Source organism: Hyla sarda, chromosome 5 (genome assembly GCF_029499605.1).
Source record: "Hyla sarda isolate aHylSar1 chromosome 5, aHylSar1.hap1, whole genome shotgun sequence".
NCBI lineage: Eukaryota > Metazoa > Chordata > Amphibia > Anura > Hylidae > Hyla > Hyla sarda.
The window spans coordinates 33141686-33161197 of NC_079193.1; the positions used below are offsets into that span (position 1 = coordinate 33141686).

The 19512-nt window shown below is 42.8% G+C and overlaps 1 protein-coding gene across 4 annotated transcripts in view; it reads left to right on the forward strand.

Annotated features, from left to right (window-relative positions):
- The window catches only part of STAM (signal transducing adaptor molecule), a 222722-nt gene extending 209565 nt beyond the window's left edge, over positions 1–13157 (forward strand). For all 4 annotated transcript variants that reach the window (XM_056519183.1, XM_056519186.1, XM_056519185.1 and 1 more), the window contains 3 exons: positions 2941–3108; positions 4956–4991; positions 12865–13157. In XM_056519183.1, coding sequence (XP_056375158.1) covers positions 2941–3108; positions 4956–4991; positions 12865–13094 — 434 coding nt within the window. In that variant the 3' untranslated portion in view covers positions 13095–13157. The remainder of the gene's footprint in view (positions 1–2940; positions 3109–4955; positions 4992–12864) is intronic.
- Positions 13158–19512: the final 6355 nt, after the last annotated feature.

Below are 19512 nucleotides of genomic sequence, written 5' to 3' on the forward strand. Positions count from 1 at the left end.
CTATCTCATATCTATCTATCTATCTATCTATCTATCTATCTATCTATCTATCTATCTATCTATCTCTATCTATGCACAGTCTGTACAACACACATCTCCATCTCACCCATAAAGAATGCATGGAGTGATCACTGACGTAAAGTGAGACGCATGCACAGAGAGCGAAAGAGAGACGAAGACCCTTTCGGATATCACGGGGGTCTCAGCGGTCAGACTCCCACAATCAGACACTTAGGGGATACGTTTTAAAGAACTGGAGTATGAAATTAAAGTTATATCCCTTTGGAAACATTTCTGATATATTTGGGACTTCTACCCTCATCATTAACCCACCCACCGCATCCCCCCTGACTACCACATTGTAGTGGACCCAGTACAACGCTAAAACACTTCATCGCAGTGTTCGCATAAGAACTCAGACTATGACACAGTGCACAGGGCATGTACAGCTTCCCAATATAAAGCTGTGTAGTCTCCATGCTTCGCATGTGTATGAGGTGATACCACTGTACAAGAAGTGCTAATCTTTAAGATTCTTATGAAACCTTTCTATAAAATTTGTGGCTACGGTATTCACTTCTATATGCCCTAATATAGCTTTGTACAATATAGAGTCTTAAAGGGGTATTCTGGGATTTTTCTTTATTCGACGGTGCTACAGGGTCTTTAAAATGAGTGTACATCGTAATACGTTGTCTTTACCAGTGTTTAATGGCTGGTCTCACAATTCTTATGTGACCTTTGTGCCAATGTTCATTTTTAGCAGCGTACAAAATGAGTGTTGTCTCAGCTTTTCTCAGGTTGTAGTGCGGCCTGAGATATTACATCACGAGTCAGATGATGGGAGATCATTCTCCACAGGGCTGCAGGGAATTGTAGTTTCAAGCACAGCGCACAAGGAAGGGAGCTCAGTGGTGCTGTGATGGGTGGGGTGACTGATGTGTGGAAGGGAGAAAAGTGACCTCACACTTACAAACTATTGATCTTGGGACTTGTAGTTGGAGGGAGGGAAATCTAATAGGAAATACCAGTTCACAAAAAGAAAGCAGCAGTGTTTTGGTAATCTCACAACATAGCCATTAAGCCCTTAAGACAAGCACTGATCCTTCCTAAGCATGTCCATTACTGTCTGGCAGGTAAGTAATAAAGTCAACAAAGGAGAAAACAAAAACAGTGGCACTGGAACCACTAGCCCTCACAACCACGAGATGGAAAAATACTCACTCCGGGCAGGAAACCAGCGGCGGTGCTAGGACAATAAATAGATATCAGTAAATTGTAAACCGAAGAAAAGGACAGGCGTCCTGCACTCACCGACGAGGCCGGATGAGGCGCTTTGATATGTGTGAAACCGCCAGCAGTCGCCTCTGAGCGTCCCATGTCGTCCTGATATCCCCGCTGGAGGAGCGACCCGAGATGGGAGTTGTATGACCAGATCCTGAACGGTGAGTGCAGGACGCCTGTCCTTTTCTCCGGTTTACAAGTAATAAAGTCTCCTTATGTTGGATAACCCCTTTAAGTCAGACACGTGCATGAGCCCTATGGATGTAGGAGTTGCATGGCAGGTGCTGTTAGGCTATGTTCACACCACGGAATGTAAGCACGGAAAAATCTACATGCAGACATTTCGAAAACTAGGATCGCACAGGAATATTTTGTCTCATAGATGGCAATGCATTCCATGTGGAGTCTGCAAAAAGAATAAATAGGTTTATTTTATTTTTTTTGGTGGAAAAGGAAATCAGAATTTCCATGCCAGAAACATCTGGTGCAGAAATTCAGAGGTGTGCAAAGTGCAGCAGCATCCCATGGAATAAAATGGGACTCTGCTGCTGCAGAATCTCCGCGCAGAATTCCAGTGTGGAAGTCCACATGGAAATTGCGAGGTGTAAACATAGCCATAGGAAATTTGTATACAAGCGTCCATCACGTTCAACCTACTGTGTTGATCCAAAAAAAGGCAGATGGCAAATGCCTCATACTAGGGGAAACATAATTAACCCCTTAACTACACAGGATGTATATTTATGTCCTGCGCCGGCTCCCACGATATATCGCGGGGTCACGCGGTGACCCAGCTTCATATCGGGTCAGTCCCGATATGCGGAACCCGCAGCTAATACTGTACATCACCAATCACAGTTATACCCAGTATCAACCGTTCATATGCGGCGATCAAAGTTGATCACCGCGTCTAAAGTGAAACCTTACCGGCAGCTCATTCGGGCTGATCGGGACCACCACGGTGAACCCGCAGTGTCCCGATCAGCTGTACGGACATGAGGAGGATCCCTACCTTTTCTGGTTTTACCGTAGATTTTGGGGTAAAATGACTGATGTCATTCATTACAAAGTAGAATTGGTGGCGCAAAAAATAAGCCATCATATGGATTTTTAAGTGGAAAATTTAAAGGGTTATGATTTTGCAAAAACTGAAAAACGTTGAGTCCTTAAAGGAGTATTCCAGGAAAAAACTATATATTTTTTTACATCAACTGTCTCCAGAAAGTTAAACAGATTTGTAAATTTACTTCTATTAAAAAATCTTAATCCTTTCAATAATTATCAGCTGCTGAAGTTGAGTTGTTGAGCTGTTGCTCTCTGCTGACATCTCTGCTTGTGTCGTGAACTGCACAGAGCACAAGAGGTTTGCTATGGGGATTTGCTTCTAAACTGGGCAGTTCCCGAGACACGTGTCATCAGAGAGAACTTAGACAGAAAAGAACAACTCAACTTCATCAGCTCATAAGTACTGAAAGGATTAAGATTTTTTAATAGAAGTAATTTACAAATCTGTTTAACTTTCTGGAGCCAGTTGATGTATAAAAAAAAGTTTTTTCCTGGATATCCCCTTTAAGGGCTTAAATATTAAATTAATGTTCTAACTTGGAATGTGGGAGATATTCTGAAAAATTTTAATGGAGATATTAATACTTCTAGGTAAGTGGCTTTGGTTCGACAAAACACCAATGGACTTTGTAAACTGGAACAATGAAGGACCCCATGGAGAAATGTCTTCAAAGTGTGTAATGATGAATGCCAGAAAAGGAACGTGGGACATGACCAGGTGTACTGGATACAGAGGGTATATATGTAAGACACTGAAAAGTAAGTTATTATTAACATGCATTAGTTTTCTTTCAGTTTTTTATTTCTTTGTGGAAAGATTATTATGTTTAAAATGTATTAATAAATCCCATAGGACGATCAGTATCCTTTGTATTTTTTTTTACTATTAGAATATTTCTATATGCATTATGGGTAAAAAAAAAAAAAAAGCGGCATGCTCAATTGCAGAATTGTGTACCTCCATCTGTTGCAAAACTACAACTCTCAGCATGCTGGGAGTTGTAGTTTTGCAACAGCTGCAATTGCATCTGGGCCCTGATGCCTGAGGGTCCCCAAAGACCCACAGCTATGTAAGAAAACCTTTGTCTTTTAGGTGGGGGTTCTGAAACAAAATCTTGCACTGGGACCCAGGAGCCTTAAAGGGGTACTCCGGCGCTTAGACATCTTATACCCTATCCAAAGGATAGGGGATAAGATGCCTGATCGTGGGGGGTCCCGACGCTGGGGACCCTCATGATCTTGCACGCAGCACCCCAGTTAAAAACAGTCGCTGGAGCATGTTCGCCGGAGCCCCGCGGTTGCCGGTAATCAGACTCGGAGCGAACATGCTCCGGCGACTGATTTTAATTGGGGTGCAGCGTGCAAGATCACGGGGGTCCCCAGTGGGGGTCCCCTTTGGATAGGGGATAAGATGTCTAAGCACCTGATTACCCCTTTAAAGGGGTACTCCACTGCCCCTGCTCCCGCAACGTTTAGTTCAGAATGCTGGGTGCAGGGGTCGTGACGCCACGCCCACGCCCACGCCCCTCGTGATGTCACACCCCCTCAATGCAAGTCCCATAGACTTGCAATGAGGGGGCGTGGTGTGACGTCACGACCCCCGCAGCCCGCACCCAGCATTCAGAACTAAATGTTTCAGACTCTGTGGCAGTGGAGTACCCCTTTTAAAGGGCTTGTTCAGGATTAGAGCTTATTTCTTCCAAAAACAGCACCACCCCTGTCCTCAGGCTGTGTGTCGTATGGCAGCTCAGTTCCATTGAAGTGAATGGAGCCAAGCTGTAATACCACACACAACCTCAGGACAGGTGTGGCACTGTTTTGGGAAGATATTAGCTCTGTTTTTTCTAATCCTGGATAAACCCTTTAGGTTACACAGTATGCCCATAGAGATGCATGAGGCCTTACTGTACCTTTAAACGCATACAGTGTCATTCTCACATATCACAATCATTCTCACATGCCGTATTATGCAGGTATTGCTTAAATAGAAAAATACTCTCAGCAGAACAATGAATGAACAAATATTAATAATTCTCCCATTACACTAAAAAGAACAGTCACTTAAAGGGGTAATCCGGGGGAAAACCTTTTTTTTTTAATCAACTGGTGCCAGAAAGTTAAACAGATTTTTAAATTACCTCTATTTAAAAATCTTAATCCTTCCAGTACTTATCAGTTGCTGTATGCTCCAGAGGAAGTTATTTTCTTTTTGAATTTCCTTCCAGCCTGACCACAGTGCACTCTGCTATCACCTCTGTCCATGTCAGGAACTGTCCAGAGCAAGAGGTTTGCTATGGGGATTTGCTCCTGCTCGGACATGGACAGAGATGTCAGCAGAAAGCACTGTGGTCAGGCAGAAAGGAAATTAAAAAAGAAAAGAACTTCCTCTGGAGCATACAGCAGCAGCTAAGTACTGGAAGGATTAGGATTTTTAAATAGAAGTAATTTGCAAATTTGTTTAACTTTCTGCCACCAGTTGATTTAAAATTTTTTTTTTCCACTGGAGTACCCCTATAACACAAGATGAAACACAAAATTGCATCAGATTTTTACATTGAAAATACTCAAAACTTAGATTTATAACCAGTTGTATATTGTGTTTACAGCTCTGCTGCCCACAGAAACGCTAACAGAGAAACAAGGTATAGTAAATACAACATCCACTACTAATATATGTTCAACAGTTATATTAGAAACAACTCAAGATATAATTAATACCAGTAGTGGATGTCAATCATTAAAGGGTTACTCCGGTGGAAATTATTATTATTATTATTTTTTTTTTTATTAACCGCTGCCAGAAAGTTAAACAGATTTGTAAATTATTTCTATTAAAAAATCTTAATCCTTCCAATACTTATTAGCTGCTGAATACTACAGAGGAAATTATTTTCTTTTTGCAACACAGAGCTCTCTGCTGACATCACGAGTACAGTGCTCTCTGCTGACACCTCTGTCCATTTTAAGAACTGTCCAGAGTAGGAGAAAATCCCCATAGGCAAACATAAGCTGCTCTGGATAGTTCCTAAAATGGACAGAGATGTCAGCAGAGAGCACTGTGCTCGTGATGTCAGCAGAGAGCTCTGTGTTCCAAAAAGAAAATAATTTCCTCTGTAGTATTCAGCAACTAATAAGTACTGGAAGGATTAAGATTTGTTATTAGAAGTAATTTACAAATCTGTTTAACTTACTGGCACCAGTTGAATAAAAAGAAAAAAAAAGTTTTCCACCTGAGTACCACTTTAACCCCTTAAGGACTCAGCGTTTTTCCGTTTTTGCATTTTTGTTTTTTCCTCCTTACCTTTAAAAAATCATAACTCTTTCAATTTTGCACCTAAAAATCCATATGATGGCTTATTTATTGCGCCACCAATTCTATCAATTCAGTCATTTTACCCAAAAATCAACAGCGAAACGGGGAAAAAAATAATTGTGAGACAAAATTGAAGAAAAAACGCCATTTTGTAACTTTTGGGGGTTTCTGTTTCTACGTAGTACATTTTTTGGTAAAAATGACACCTTATCATTATTCTGTAGGTCCATACAATTAAAATGATACCCTACTTACCGTATATACTCGAGTATAAGCCGAGTTTTTCAGCACGATTTTTCGTGCTGAAAACACCCCCCTCGGCTTATACTCGAGTGAACTCCCCCACCCGCAGTGGTCTTCAACCTGCGGACTTCCAGAGGTTTCAAAACTACAACTCCCAGCAAGCCAGGGCAGCCATCGGCTGTCCGGGCTTGCTGGGAGTTGTAGTTTTGAAACCTCCGGAGGTCCGCAGGTTGAAGACCACTGCGGCCTTCAACATCATCCAGCCCCCTCTCACCCCCTTTAGTTCTGAGTACTCACCTCCGCTCAGCGCTGGTCCGGTCCTGCAGGGCTGTCCGGTAAGGAGGTGGTCCGGTGAGGAGGTGGTCCGGGCTGCTATCTTCACCGGGGAGGCCTCTTCTAAGCGCTTCGGGCCCGGCCTCAGAATAGTCACGTTGCCTTGACAACGACGCAGATACGTCGTTGTCAAGGCAACGGCTCTATTCCGGGCCGGAAGCGCGGAGAAGAGGCGCCCCCGGTGAAGATAGCAGCCCGGACCACCTCCTTACCGGACAGCCCTGCAGGACCGGACCAGCGCCGAGCGGAGGTGAGTACTCAGAACTAAAGGGGGTGAGAGGGAGCTGGATGATGTTGAAGGCCGCAGTGGTCTTCAACCTGCGGACCTCCGGAGGTTTCAAAACTACAACTCCCAGCAAGCCCGGACAGCCGATGGCTGCCCGGGCTTGCTGGGAGTTGTAGTTTTGAAACCTCTGGAGGTCCGCATGTTGAAGGCCGCAGTGGTCTTCAACCTGCGGACCTCCGGAGGTTTCAAAACTACAACTCCCAGCAAGCCCGGACAGCCGATGGCTGCCCGGGCTTGCTGGGAGTTGTAGTTTTGAAACCTCTGGAGGTCCGCAGGTTGAAGACCACTGAGGGCGAATGATGAGAAGAGGATGATGAAGGGGGGGGGGGGGTGTGGGGATGATGAAGGGGGGTGGGGATGATGAAGAGGGGGGGGGTGTGGGATGATTACAAGGGGATGATGAAGGGGGGATGTGTGGGATGATAAGGGGATGTGTGGGATGATGACAAGGGGATGATGAAGGGGGGATGTGTGGGATGATAAGGGGATGTGTGGGATGATGACAAGGGGATGATGAAGGGGGGATGTGTGGGATGATGACAAGGGGATGATGAAGGGGGGATGTGTGGGATAAGGGGATGTGTGGGATGATGACAAGGGGATGATGAAGGGGGGATGTGTGGGATAAGGGGATGTGTGGGATGATGACAAGGGGATGATGAAGGGGGGATGTGTGGGATGATGACAAGGGGATGATGAAGGGGGGATGTGTGGGATGATAAGGGGATGTGTGGGATGATGACAAGGGGATGATGAAGGGGGGATGTGTGGGATGATGACAAGGGGATGATGAAGGGGGGATGTGTGGGATGATGACAAGGGGATGATGAAGGGGGGATGTGTGGGATGATGACAAGGGGATGATGAAGGGGGGATGTGTGGGATGATAAGGGGATGTGTGGGATGATGACAAGGGGATGATGAAGGGGGGATGTGTGGGATGATGACAAGGGGATGATGAGGATGTTAATGACGGGTCTGGATGATGACAGGGGGGGATGAGGTATTTCCCACCCTAGGCTTATACTCGAGTCAATAACTTTTCCTGGGATTTTGGGTTGAAATTAGGGGTCTCGGCTTATACTCGGGTCGGCTTATACTCGAGTATATACGGTATATAGGTTTGATTTTGTTGTACTTCTGTAAAATATCATAACTACATGCAGGAAAATGTATATGTTTAAAATTGTCATTTCTGACCCCTATAACTTTTTAATTTTTCCGTGTATGGGGCGGTATGAGGGCTCATTTTTTGATCTGAAGTTTTTAGCGGTACCATTTTTGCATTGATAGGACTTATTGATCGCTTTTTATAAATTTTTTCTTGATATAAAAAGTGCCCAAAAATGCACTATTTTGGACTTTGGAATTTTTTTGCGCGTACGCCATTGACCGTGCGGTTTAATTAACGATATATTTTTAGAATTCGGACATTTCCACATGAGGCGATACCATTTATGTTTATTTTTATTTACACAGTTTTTTTTTTTTTAATGGGAAAAGGGGGGTGATTAAAACTTTTAATAGGGAAGGTGTTAAATGATCTTTATTCACTTTTTTTTCCACTTTTTTTTTGCAGTGTTATAGGTCCCATAGGGACCTATAACACTGCACACACTGATCTCTTATACTGATCATTGTTATCCCATAGGGACCTATAACACTGCACACACTGATCTTTATCATTGATCACTGGTTTCTCATAGGAAACCAGTGATCGATGATTCTGCCGCTTGACTGCTCATGCCTGGATCTCAGGCACTGAGCAGTCATTCGGATATCAGACAGCGAGGAGGCAGGTAGGGACCCTCCGGCTGTCCTGTAGGCTGTTCGGGATGCCGCGATCTCACCGCGGCTATCTTGAACAGCTCCCTGAGTTAACCGGCATGGTTTCACTTTCACTTTAGACGCAGTGTTCAACTTTGAACGCCACGTCTAAAGGGTTAATAGCGCGCGGCAGCGCGATCAATGCCGCGCGCTATTAGCCACGGGTCCCGGCCGTTGTTAGAGGTCGGGCCCGACCCGCTACGCCCGACCACGCCGTGGCCCCGTGTTATAGATCGGGAGCGGACTCATGACGTGCCGGTACGTCATGTGTCCTTAAGGGGTTAAAGTATTCTGTAAAAAAAACTTTTGAAATCTCCTCGAGAAACCATCATGCGCATAGCCCAGTGTTTTCCAAACAGTGTGTCTCCAGCTGTTGCAAAACTACAACTCCCAGCATGTCTGGACAGCCATAGTCTGTCCAGGCATACTGGGAGTTGTAGTTCTGCAACAGCTGGAGACACACTGTTTGGAAAACACTGTCATAGCCCATCATTTAATCTTTCTTATTTTAACCTTAAAAAACAAGTGATCTCAGGATAACACTTTCAAATTTTCTGTAGCTGACTGCAATTTGTTTTTCCAAAGGTTTTGATCAGTTTGGGTCTGAGTGTTCAGAACAATCGGGGTTAAAAACCTAGGACTCAGGGCTCTCTGTGCCAGACAATCCCATAGACTTACATTGTAAGTTTGTCTCGGTCATATGGCCCATAGTCAGTAGATAATGCACTCAGCAGCTCGTTCTAGTGATCAGTCTGGGTCTGAACATTCAGACCCCCACTGATAAAAAAAAAACTTTTTACATGTCTCTTAACCCCTTAAGAGCCAAGCCCATTTTGACCTTAAGGACCAGGCAAATTTTATTTTTGCATTTTCGTTTTTTCCTCCTCGCCTTCTAAAAATCGTAACTCTTTCATATTTTGTCTTTTGTAATGACATCACGGATTTTACCATAAAATGTATGGCGCAACCATAAAAAATACTATTTGGGTGGGGAAATTGAAAAGAAAACCGCAATTTTGCATATTTTGGAAGGTTTCGTTTTCACAACATACAATTTATGGTAAAAATGACATGTGTTCTGTATTCTGTGGGTCAATACGATTAAAATGATACCCATGATAACATACGGTACTTTTCTATTATTGTTGCGCTTAAAAAAACTCAGACTTTTTAACCAAATTAGTACGTTTAAAATCCTTCGATTTTTGACGACCTATAACTTTTTCATTTTTCCGTATAAGCGGCGGTATGAGGGCTCATTTTTTGCGATGATCTGTATGTTTTATTGATACCACATTCGTGTACATAAAACTTTCATAAATTTTTGTTTAAGTCCTTAACGACGAGCGCCGTAAATGTACGTCCTGGTGAGGTGAGACTTAACGCACCAGGACATACATTTACGTCCTAAGCATAACCGCGAGCATCGGAGCGATGCCCGGATCATGCGCGGCAGGTCCCGTCTGCTGATCGCAGCCAGGGACCCGCCCGTAATGGCGGACATCCGCGATCCCGCGGATGTCTGCCATTAACCCCTCAGATGCCGTGATCAATACAGATCACGGCATCTGCAGCATCACGGTCACTAAAATGGATGATCGGATCGCCGCAGCGCTGCCGCGGCGATCTGATCATCCAGCATGGCAGTCGGAGGTCCCCTCACCTGCCCCCGCTGCCTTCCCGGCATCTTCTGCTCTGATCTGCCTTCCTGCAGACCAGAGCAGAAGATGACCGATAACACTGATCAGTGCTATGTCCTATACATAGCACTGAACAGGATTAGCAATCGAGTGATTGCTATAAATAGTCTCCTATGGGGACTATTAAAGTGTAAAAAAGTAAGAAAATAAAGTTAAAAAAAATTGTGAAAAAAACCCTCCCCCAATAAAAACGTAAACATTGTCCCATTTTCCCTATTTCACCCCCAAAAAGTGTTAAAAAATATTTTATATACATATTTGGTATCGCCGCATGTGTAAATATCTGAACCATTAAAATAAAATGTTAATGATACCGTACGGTGAACGGCGTGAACGTAAAAATAAAAAAAAGTCCAAAAGAGATGCTTTTTTTATAACATTTTATAGGTCTTCAAGTTATAGGTCTTCAAAATAGGGGGATTTTAAACATACTAATTTGGTTAAAAAGTTTGCTATTTTTTTTAAGCGCAACAGTAATAGAAAAGTATGTAATAATGGGTATCATTTTAATCGTATTGACCCAGAGAATAAAGAACACATGTCATTTTTACCGTAAATTGTACGGCGTGAAAACAAAACCTTCCAAAATTAGCAAAATTTGCGGTTTTCTTTTTAATTCCACCACGCAAATAGTATTTTTTTGGTTGTGCCATACATTTTAGGGTAAAGTGAGTGATGGCATTACAACGGACAACTGGTCACGCAAAGAACAAGCCTCCATACTAGTCTGTGGATGAAAATATAAACGAGTTTTTTGAATGGCGAGGAGGAAAAAACTAAAACGTAAAAATGTAATTGTCTGCATCCTTAAAGGTGTACTCTGCCCCTAGACATCTTATCCCCTATCCAAAGGATAGGGGATAAGATGTCAGATCGCCACGGTCCCGCTGCTGGGGACCCCCGGGATCGCCCCCTCCCATAGACTCGTATTGAGGAGGCGGGCCGAGACTTCACGAGGGGCAAAACCGTGACGTAACGATGCTCCAGCCCCTGTATTACCCGTCTTTACGTGCAGAGCGAACTCACTCTAATGTGCAGTAATGACAGCGGGGTGCCGCAGCGGCAATCCTGGGGGTCGCCAGCAGCGGGATCACGACGATCTGACATCTTATCCCCTATCCTTTGGATAGGGGATAAGATGTCTAGGGGCTGAGTACCCCTTTAAGGCCCAAATGGGCTGCGTCCTTAAGGGGTTAAATAAAATGTGAAAAAAAAGCAGCAATTTCGGACTTTTTTTTTTTCTTTATGTTCCCTCCATTCACCGTACGGGATCATTACCATTATATTTTAATAGTTCGGACATTTACGCACGCGGCAATAACAAATATGTTCATTAATTATTTCTTTTCACTCTTTGTAGGGGTAAAATGGGAAAAAGGGACATTTTACATTTTTATTGGGGAGGGGATTTTTCAAAATTTTTTGACCTGTTTTTTTTTACTTCTTTTTGTACACTTTTTATAGCAATCAGTTGATTGCTAATATTGTTAAGTGCTAAGCATAAGGCATAGCACTGATCGGTGTTATCGGCTATCTTCTGCTCTGGTCTGCTCAATCTCAGACCGGAGCAGAAGACCCATGGAAGGTGGCGGAGGCAGGTGAGGGGACCTACGTCCACCATGTTAGCTGATCTGATCCCAGCGGCCATGCCACGGACGATCAGATCAGCATAAAATATAACCATGCTGCCGCGATCGCGGATGTCGGCCATTACCCGCGGGTCCCTGGCTAGGCAAGATAGGATACAGATGTTTTGTTGTTCTTTTGTTTTTTTTGGTTTGAACCACTACCACATTGGTAATTATGAGCAGTGATAGGGGTAGCATGGTGGTGCAGTGGTTAGCGCTAGAGCACTGGGGCTCAAGGTTAAAATCCCAACAAGGACAACTTTGGCAAGGAGTTTCTATGTTCTCTATGTGTTTGGGCTGGGTTCACATAATTTTATCCCATACGGGAGCGCATACGGCAGGGGGGAGCTAAAACCACGCGCTCCCGTATGCCTTCGTATGCGCTCCCGTATGTCATTCATTTCAATGAGGCGGCCGGAGTGAAACGTTCGGTCCGGTCGGCTAATTTTTGCGCTGTATGCGCTTTTTCCTCGGACCTAAAACTGTGGTCAACCACGGTTTTAGGTCTGGTTGTAAAACCGCATACTGCACAAAAAATGAGCCGACCGGACCGAACGTTTCACTCCGGCCGCCTCATTGAAATGAATTACATACGGGAGCGCGAAGTTTTAGCTCCCCCCTGCAGTATGCGCTCCCATATGGGAGAAAACATGATGTGAATCCAGCTGTTGCATGGCAGATTATGAGTCCCTTTGGGGACTGGCACCAATTTGAATTTGAGTATACAGCACTGAGGAATCTGTCAGAGCTATATAAATAGTCATTCGAGTAATGTTTTTCTGCTCCATTAGATAGCTTTGTTGCAGATTTTGTTGTTTTTAATGGGAAAATTGTATTTCATGCACCACTCCCCTCCCCCCCAAGACAATGGACACCTCAACCGAACCTGATAGACTCAATAAAAAGTCATTGGGGTCTGTCACATGCAGCTAAAGTCTGTTCTGTGACAGTCCTGGAAAAACATTATGGCTACTGTTAAAAATAAAAGTCCCAATGCAGATGTGAATAGACCCTTAGATGACATTTGCCTTCGTATTATTAGGTAAATTACTGCAAATGTCATCTATCTCTTTGGCTAAAAATACTGGATTCACTGGATGCGAAAAGTGTTTCTCCAGTGGAAACTATTTAGTGCTGTCTCAATTTGTCTATGTAATGACTTTCTCATCCATATTTCTATTCTAGAAGAAAAGCCCTCGCATGGCGTGACTATTGGTGTGGTTCTTCTGGTCATATTGGTCGTTGCTGCCTCGGCCATTGCAGTCTTCTTTGTATATAGGAGGAAATGGAACAAGTCCCAACCCGAAAATAGTTTCAATAACAGAATATACTTTGACAGTAACTGTGAAGCTGCGACACAAGACGGAAATGCCTTAGTGGAAAATATTGTGCAAAATGAAGCAGAATCTTCCTAATTCAAGTCAAATCCAACCGTAACTGTGCAAATAATGTCCAATAAATAATAAATAAATAAATAAGACCAGGGCAAAAGACGTTCCATACAATTACAACATGTTCTCAATCAATAAATATTAGAAAAAAAAAAATATATATATATATTAGGCTGGATTCACGTCTCATAACAGTATGTCAGAAAAATACATCGGAGATCGGTCAAAGAGGTATGGCAATGGGGTATGAGGTGCTTTTAAAGGGGTTATCCAGGAACTGGTTGCAGAAAGTTAAACAGATTTGTAAATTATATATAGAAGCAAAATGGAAGACGCACTCACCAATATCTTGCTGGGATGAATCAATTCTTTATTGCAGCGTGTAGTTCATAAAATCATCGGGTACAAAAGTGCACAGGGAGCTGAAGGTGGACACAGGCAGGGGGGCGTGCAGGGGGCACCGCCCCCTGCACGCCCCCTGCCTGTGTCCACCGTCAGCAAGATATTGGTGAGTGCGTCTTCCATTTTGCTTCTATACAAAGTCTATATCTGCTACTTCTTATTGGATCGCTGCACCACCATTCGGAGAATCATAGCATGCAATACCATCGGTACATTTTTAGATTGCCTAATTGACACCACCAATTGTGGTCTCCCAGACTAGCGGTGCCGGACATCCTCAATTTCTATTTAGATTTGTAAATTACTTCTATAAAAAAAAATCTTAAAAGGTACCTCTCATCAAAAAAACTTTTGATATATTATAGATTAATGTATGCAGAATAACTTTACAATTGCATGTTATTAAAAAATATTTAATTTTCCACTTTGAAGAAATGACCACTAGGGGTCTCCCTACCAGTCCTGGCAGCAAGCATTTCAGACTCATGCTGGAGTCCTAAACACTACGAGCTGCCAGTCTGCTTTGTTCACAAAGGAGAACACTCAGAGCTGCCAGCCTGCTTTGTTCACAGCCTGTTTGGCTGTGAACAAAGCAGGCTGGCAGCTCTGAGTGTTTAGGACTCCAGCATGAGTCAGAAATGCTTGCTGACAGGACTGATCGGGAAAAATACAATAGAAAGAAGCATATTTTTCATTAACATGCTATTGGAAAGTTATTCAACATTCATTAATCTAAAATATATCAAAAGTTAATTTGATGAGAGGTACCCTTTAATCCTTTCAGTACATTCGAGCTGAAGTTCAGTTGTTTTTTCCATCTAAGTGCTCTCCGATGACACCTGTCTCGGGAACTGTCCAGAGTAGAAGAAAATCCCCATAGAAAACTTCTTCTACTCTGTGCAGTTCCCGAGACAAGCAGAGAGGTCAGCAGAGAGCACTGTTACCAGACAGAAAAGAACAACTCAACTTTAGCAGCTCATAATTATTGGAAGGATCAAGATTTTTTTAATTGAAGTAATTGACAAATCTGTTTAACTTTCTGGAGCCAGTTGATATAAATTTTTTTTTTTTCCTGGAATACCCCTTTAAGTCATACAAAAGGAATATATAGGTGCAGGAAATTGACTCATTGTAGCCACTAGTTGATTACGTTGCCAGACCATTTTTGACAGGTTTCTGATGTATATCTCCGATACTGTTACAATGAGACATAAATCCAGCCTAATATTGTGGAAATATAAGTTTTTCTCATATCTGTATAATGATGGTGTTTTTAATATGAAAAAAAAAAAATTACCACTAGAGTGATATCATGACTTTTTTTCTTTTTCTGATGTGCAAATATATTATGAATTCTTTGTCCTGTAATGTAGGTACACTGCAACTTCTACAACTTCTATATTTGCAGAACTGATGCGGGTGCCGCTCTCTTTGTCTCATTTTGCATAGATGAAGTGGTATCTTAAAGAAGCAGGTACATGGTGGCTGAGCAATGTTCAGCCTATAGCTGGACACCTCTTGTAATATACAGTAAACCTGCTCAGATCCGGTACATCTCACCTGAGAAACAAGTACAGTGGTCACTCAACTTACGATGGTAATCCGTTCTAAATGGACCATCGTTTGTTGAAACCATCATATGTTGAGGGATCCGTGCAATGTAAAGTATAGGACAGTGGTCTACAACCTGCGGACCTCCAGATGTTGCAAAACTACAACACTCAGCATGCCCGGACAGCCAACGGCTGTCCGGGCATGCTGGGTGTTGTAGTTTTGCAACATCTGGAGGTCCGCAAGTTGTAGACCACTGTTAGAGAAAGTTGTATTCACCTGTCCCCGCCACTCCGGACCGTCACCGCTGCCCGGGATGTCATCGTCCATCGCTGTCGCCGCGTCCCCGGGGTGTCCCCGCCGCTCCGGCAAGGCCTCTGCTTCCCCTACTGGATGACGGGACGGCGTGCGCAGCGACGTGATGACATCGATGGAGAACGCCGACGATGCAGGGGATCCCGAAGAGGACGCGCCGGAGCCCCGAGGACAGGTAAGTGATCGTCAGCAGACCACACGGGGCACCGTAAACGGCTATCCGGCGGCAGCTGAAGCAGTCTGCACTGCCGGATAGCCGTTTATGCGATGGCCCCGACATACAAAAGCATCGTATGTTGATGCTGCCTCCGAGAGGCCATCACATGTTGAAATGATCGTATGTCGGGGCCATTGTAGGTCGAGGGGTCACTGTATCTTGGTTGTGGTCCATTTGTAAAGATGTTTATGATCTACATCAATAGGGGCATAGATGTCCACGACAAGGAAATAATTCTTCCGCTGTACAAATCACTAGTCAGACCACACATAGAATACTGTGTACAGTACTGGTCAGACCACACATAGAATACTGTGTACAGTACTAGTCAGACCACACATAGAATACTGTATACAGTACTGGGCACCAGTGTACAAGAAAGATATAGTGGAGCTGGAGAGGGTTCAAAGACGGGCAACCAGGGTAATACGGGGAATGGGAGGACTACAGTACCCAGAAAGATTATCAGAATTAGGATTTTTAAGTTTTGAAAAAGACGGCAAAGGGGCGACCTAAGTACTAGGTATAGGTATATATATATATATATATATATATTTACAGAAAGGCAGCACATCCACTAATCCACGATTAGATTACATATAGGTGCTCGCAGCCATAGGAGACTTGGTTAGGGACTACAACTTTAATAAAAGTAGAAAAGTGCCGCAGCACACAAACTTCATTGCAAAAACCTGTGGTTTATTCCATCTTCAGCAAGACAAGTAAAGTGCAAAGTTTCAGTGGTCTCACATCACCATCTTCAGGCATGATGCATGTGAGAACACTGAAACATTGCACTTTATTTGTCTTGTTGAAGATGGAATAAACCACAGGTTTTTGCATTGAAGTTTGTGTGCTGCGGTACGTTTCTACATTATATATATATAAAATTCAGAGATATTTTCCATTACCTATTTGTAACAAAGACTGCGACAATAACAAGAATATATATTCTCCACACCTAGAAGACTAGATAAAGAACAGTTTTTATCTCCTTAAAGGGGTGGAAAACTTTATTTTTTATTTAAATCAACTGGTGCCAGAAAGTTAAACAGATTTGTAAATGACTTCTATTAAAAAATCTTAATCCTTCCACTACTTATTAGCTGCTGAATACTACCGAGGAAATGATATTCTTTTTGGAACACAGAGCTCTCTGCTGACATCATGAACACAGTGCTCTCTGCTGACATCTCTGTCCATTTTAGGAACTTTCCAGAGTAGGAGAAAATCCCCATAGCAAATATATGCTGCTCTGGACAGTTTCTAAAATGGACAGAGATGTCAGCACTGTGCTCGTGATGTCAGCAGAGAGCTCTGTGTTCCAAAAAGAAAATAATTTCCTCTGTAGTATTCAACAGCTAATAAATACTGGAAGGATTAAGATTTTTTTAATAGAAGTAATTTACAAATCTGTTTACCTTTCTGGCACCAGTTGATTTAAAAAAAAAAAAAATTTCCACCGGAGTACCCCTTTAAGGACGCAGGGTGTAACTCTACGCCCTGAGTCTGCCCCCTTTCTATAACACGGGGCCACGTCATAACGGGTCGGGCTCAGCTTCTAACAACAGCCGGGACCCGAGCTAATAGCGTGCTGCACTGATTACGGTGCTGCACGCTATTAACCCTTTAGACGGGGCGTTCAAAGTTGTTCACCGTGTCTAAAGTGAAAGTAAAGTACTGCCGGTTAGCTCAGTGGGCTGTTCGGGACTGCTGCGGCGAAATCGCGGCATCCTGAACAGCTGGCAGACACAAGGAGGGTCCCTACCTGCCTCCTGCATCGCCGAATTGCTGAGATCCAGATATGAGCAGTTGTGTGGCAGAATCATCGATCAATGGTATCCTATGAGAAACCATTGATCAATGTAAAAGATCAGTTAGTGCAGTATTATAGCCCCTGGAAGTTAATAAAGATCATTTAACTCCTTCCCTAATAAAAGGTTGAATAACCCCCCTTTTCCATAAAAAAACAGTGTATAAAATAAGCATATATGGTATTGCCATGTGCAGAAATGTCCGATTTATAAAAATATATAATTAATTAAATCGCACGGTCAATGGCGTACGCGCAAAAAAATTCCAGAGTCCAAATTAGCATATTTTTGGTCACTTTTTTTATAATGAAAAAAAATGAATAAAAAGCTATCAAAAAGTCCGATCAATACAAAAATGATACCACTAAAAACTTATCACAGGGCAAAAAATTAGCCCTCATACCGCTCTGTATGCAGAAAAATAAAAAATTTATAGGGGTCAGAAGATGACAATTTCACACATATACATTTTCCTGCATGTAGTTATGATTTTTTCCAGAAGTACAACAAAATCAAACCTATATAAGTAGGGTATCATTTTAATTGTATGGACCTACAGAATAAAGATAAGGTGTCATTTTTACTGAAAAATTTACTGCGTAGAAACTGAGGCCCCTCGATGCTTGGCTATCTGCAGCTGACACCAGCCTTGATCTATGTAAGCAATCACATGATTGCTTATGAAAGTACCCCAAGTGGATAAAAAGTGCAAAAAAATGTAAAATAAATTTAAAATGCTTTTTTAAAATACAAAAAAAATCGTCAGCTAATAAAAATTTAAATCACCCCACTTCCCATTTTTCAAAAAAACAAAACAAAAAAAATGTAATAAAGCAAAACATATTTGGTGTTTCCACAACTTTCTCAATGATTAAATTATAATGTTGCCGATCCCACAGGGTCAATGGCGTAAATGAATAAAATTGAAAATGCAAAAATTTCCAATTTTTTGTAAATCCCAGAAAAAATGAAATAAAAAGTCATAAGTCATCATAAAGTCACAAGTGGCACCTATAAAAACTGTGTTAAGAGTTACCACAGAGTCTTAACTTCAGGTAACAAGCCACATTTTTCTGTATTTGATAACAATTACCTATATCTTTATTCATATGCTATTGGGCTTTTTGGATCCAAAATGTGTACCTACACAGCTTGAGATGGGAATGATTCAAGATTCACAGCAAATCAGGGTAGTTCCCATTTTGGTCAACAGACACTATATTGCAAGAAGTTTACAAGAACCATTTTACAGCACTAATTACTATGAAGATCTCCATCTTGACTCATGTTAGGTATTTTTAAAGAGTACCTGTCACCAAATAAAAATTTTAATATAGTATTCCTTGTGTAATTAGCAGACACTTTTCCATTCACTTGCTTTTAAAATTATCACCATAAATATGTTTAAAATGTAATATAAAAAATGGCCACTAGGTGACTCTGTTCCCTGCCTCAAGTAATACAGTGAGTTTGGTCTCCTCCCGGCCTGGCAGGAGACCAAACTCAGGAAGTGCTTCTCTGCACTGAGCTCGATTGACAGCTGCACAGAAAGTGAAAGCTCCACAGATTCTCACAGAAAGCTGCACAGACTGAAAGCTGCAGGAGAGCCTCACTGAAATCTGCAGACTGAAACATGCACAGAGCCTGAGGTCTTCTATTCATCACAGCACTGAAACCATGTGAGAGTGGAAGTGATACCCCAGCAGGCTTCAGTGATGTGTTAAATGCGGCTGGGCGGTATATGGTAAATGGGGGGTGGGGTGACGTGGTGTCATGTCATGTCAGGTGATAGATGCGGGCGGTGGGGAGCGGAGCTGGCCGGGAACCATGAATATAATACTACGGCACTGTAATTTCATATTCCCCGCCTGGAGCTGTGATTGGCTGAGGGGTCTTGGCCAATCACAGCTTCAGGAGGGAAATATGAAACTACAGTGCCATAGTTTCATATTCATGGAAGCTGGCGGGGGAGCAGAGCACTTGTCACCTGCGCTGCATGACTACAAATCCCAGCATACCCTTACTGTATTGGTAGTTGTAGTTGTTTGGTGTGGGCAGGTGACAAGAGCTCTGCTCCGCTCCCCGGCCGGCTCGCAGGAATATGAAACTACGGCACTGTAGTTTAACATTTCCCTCCTGAAGC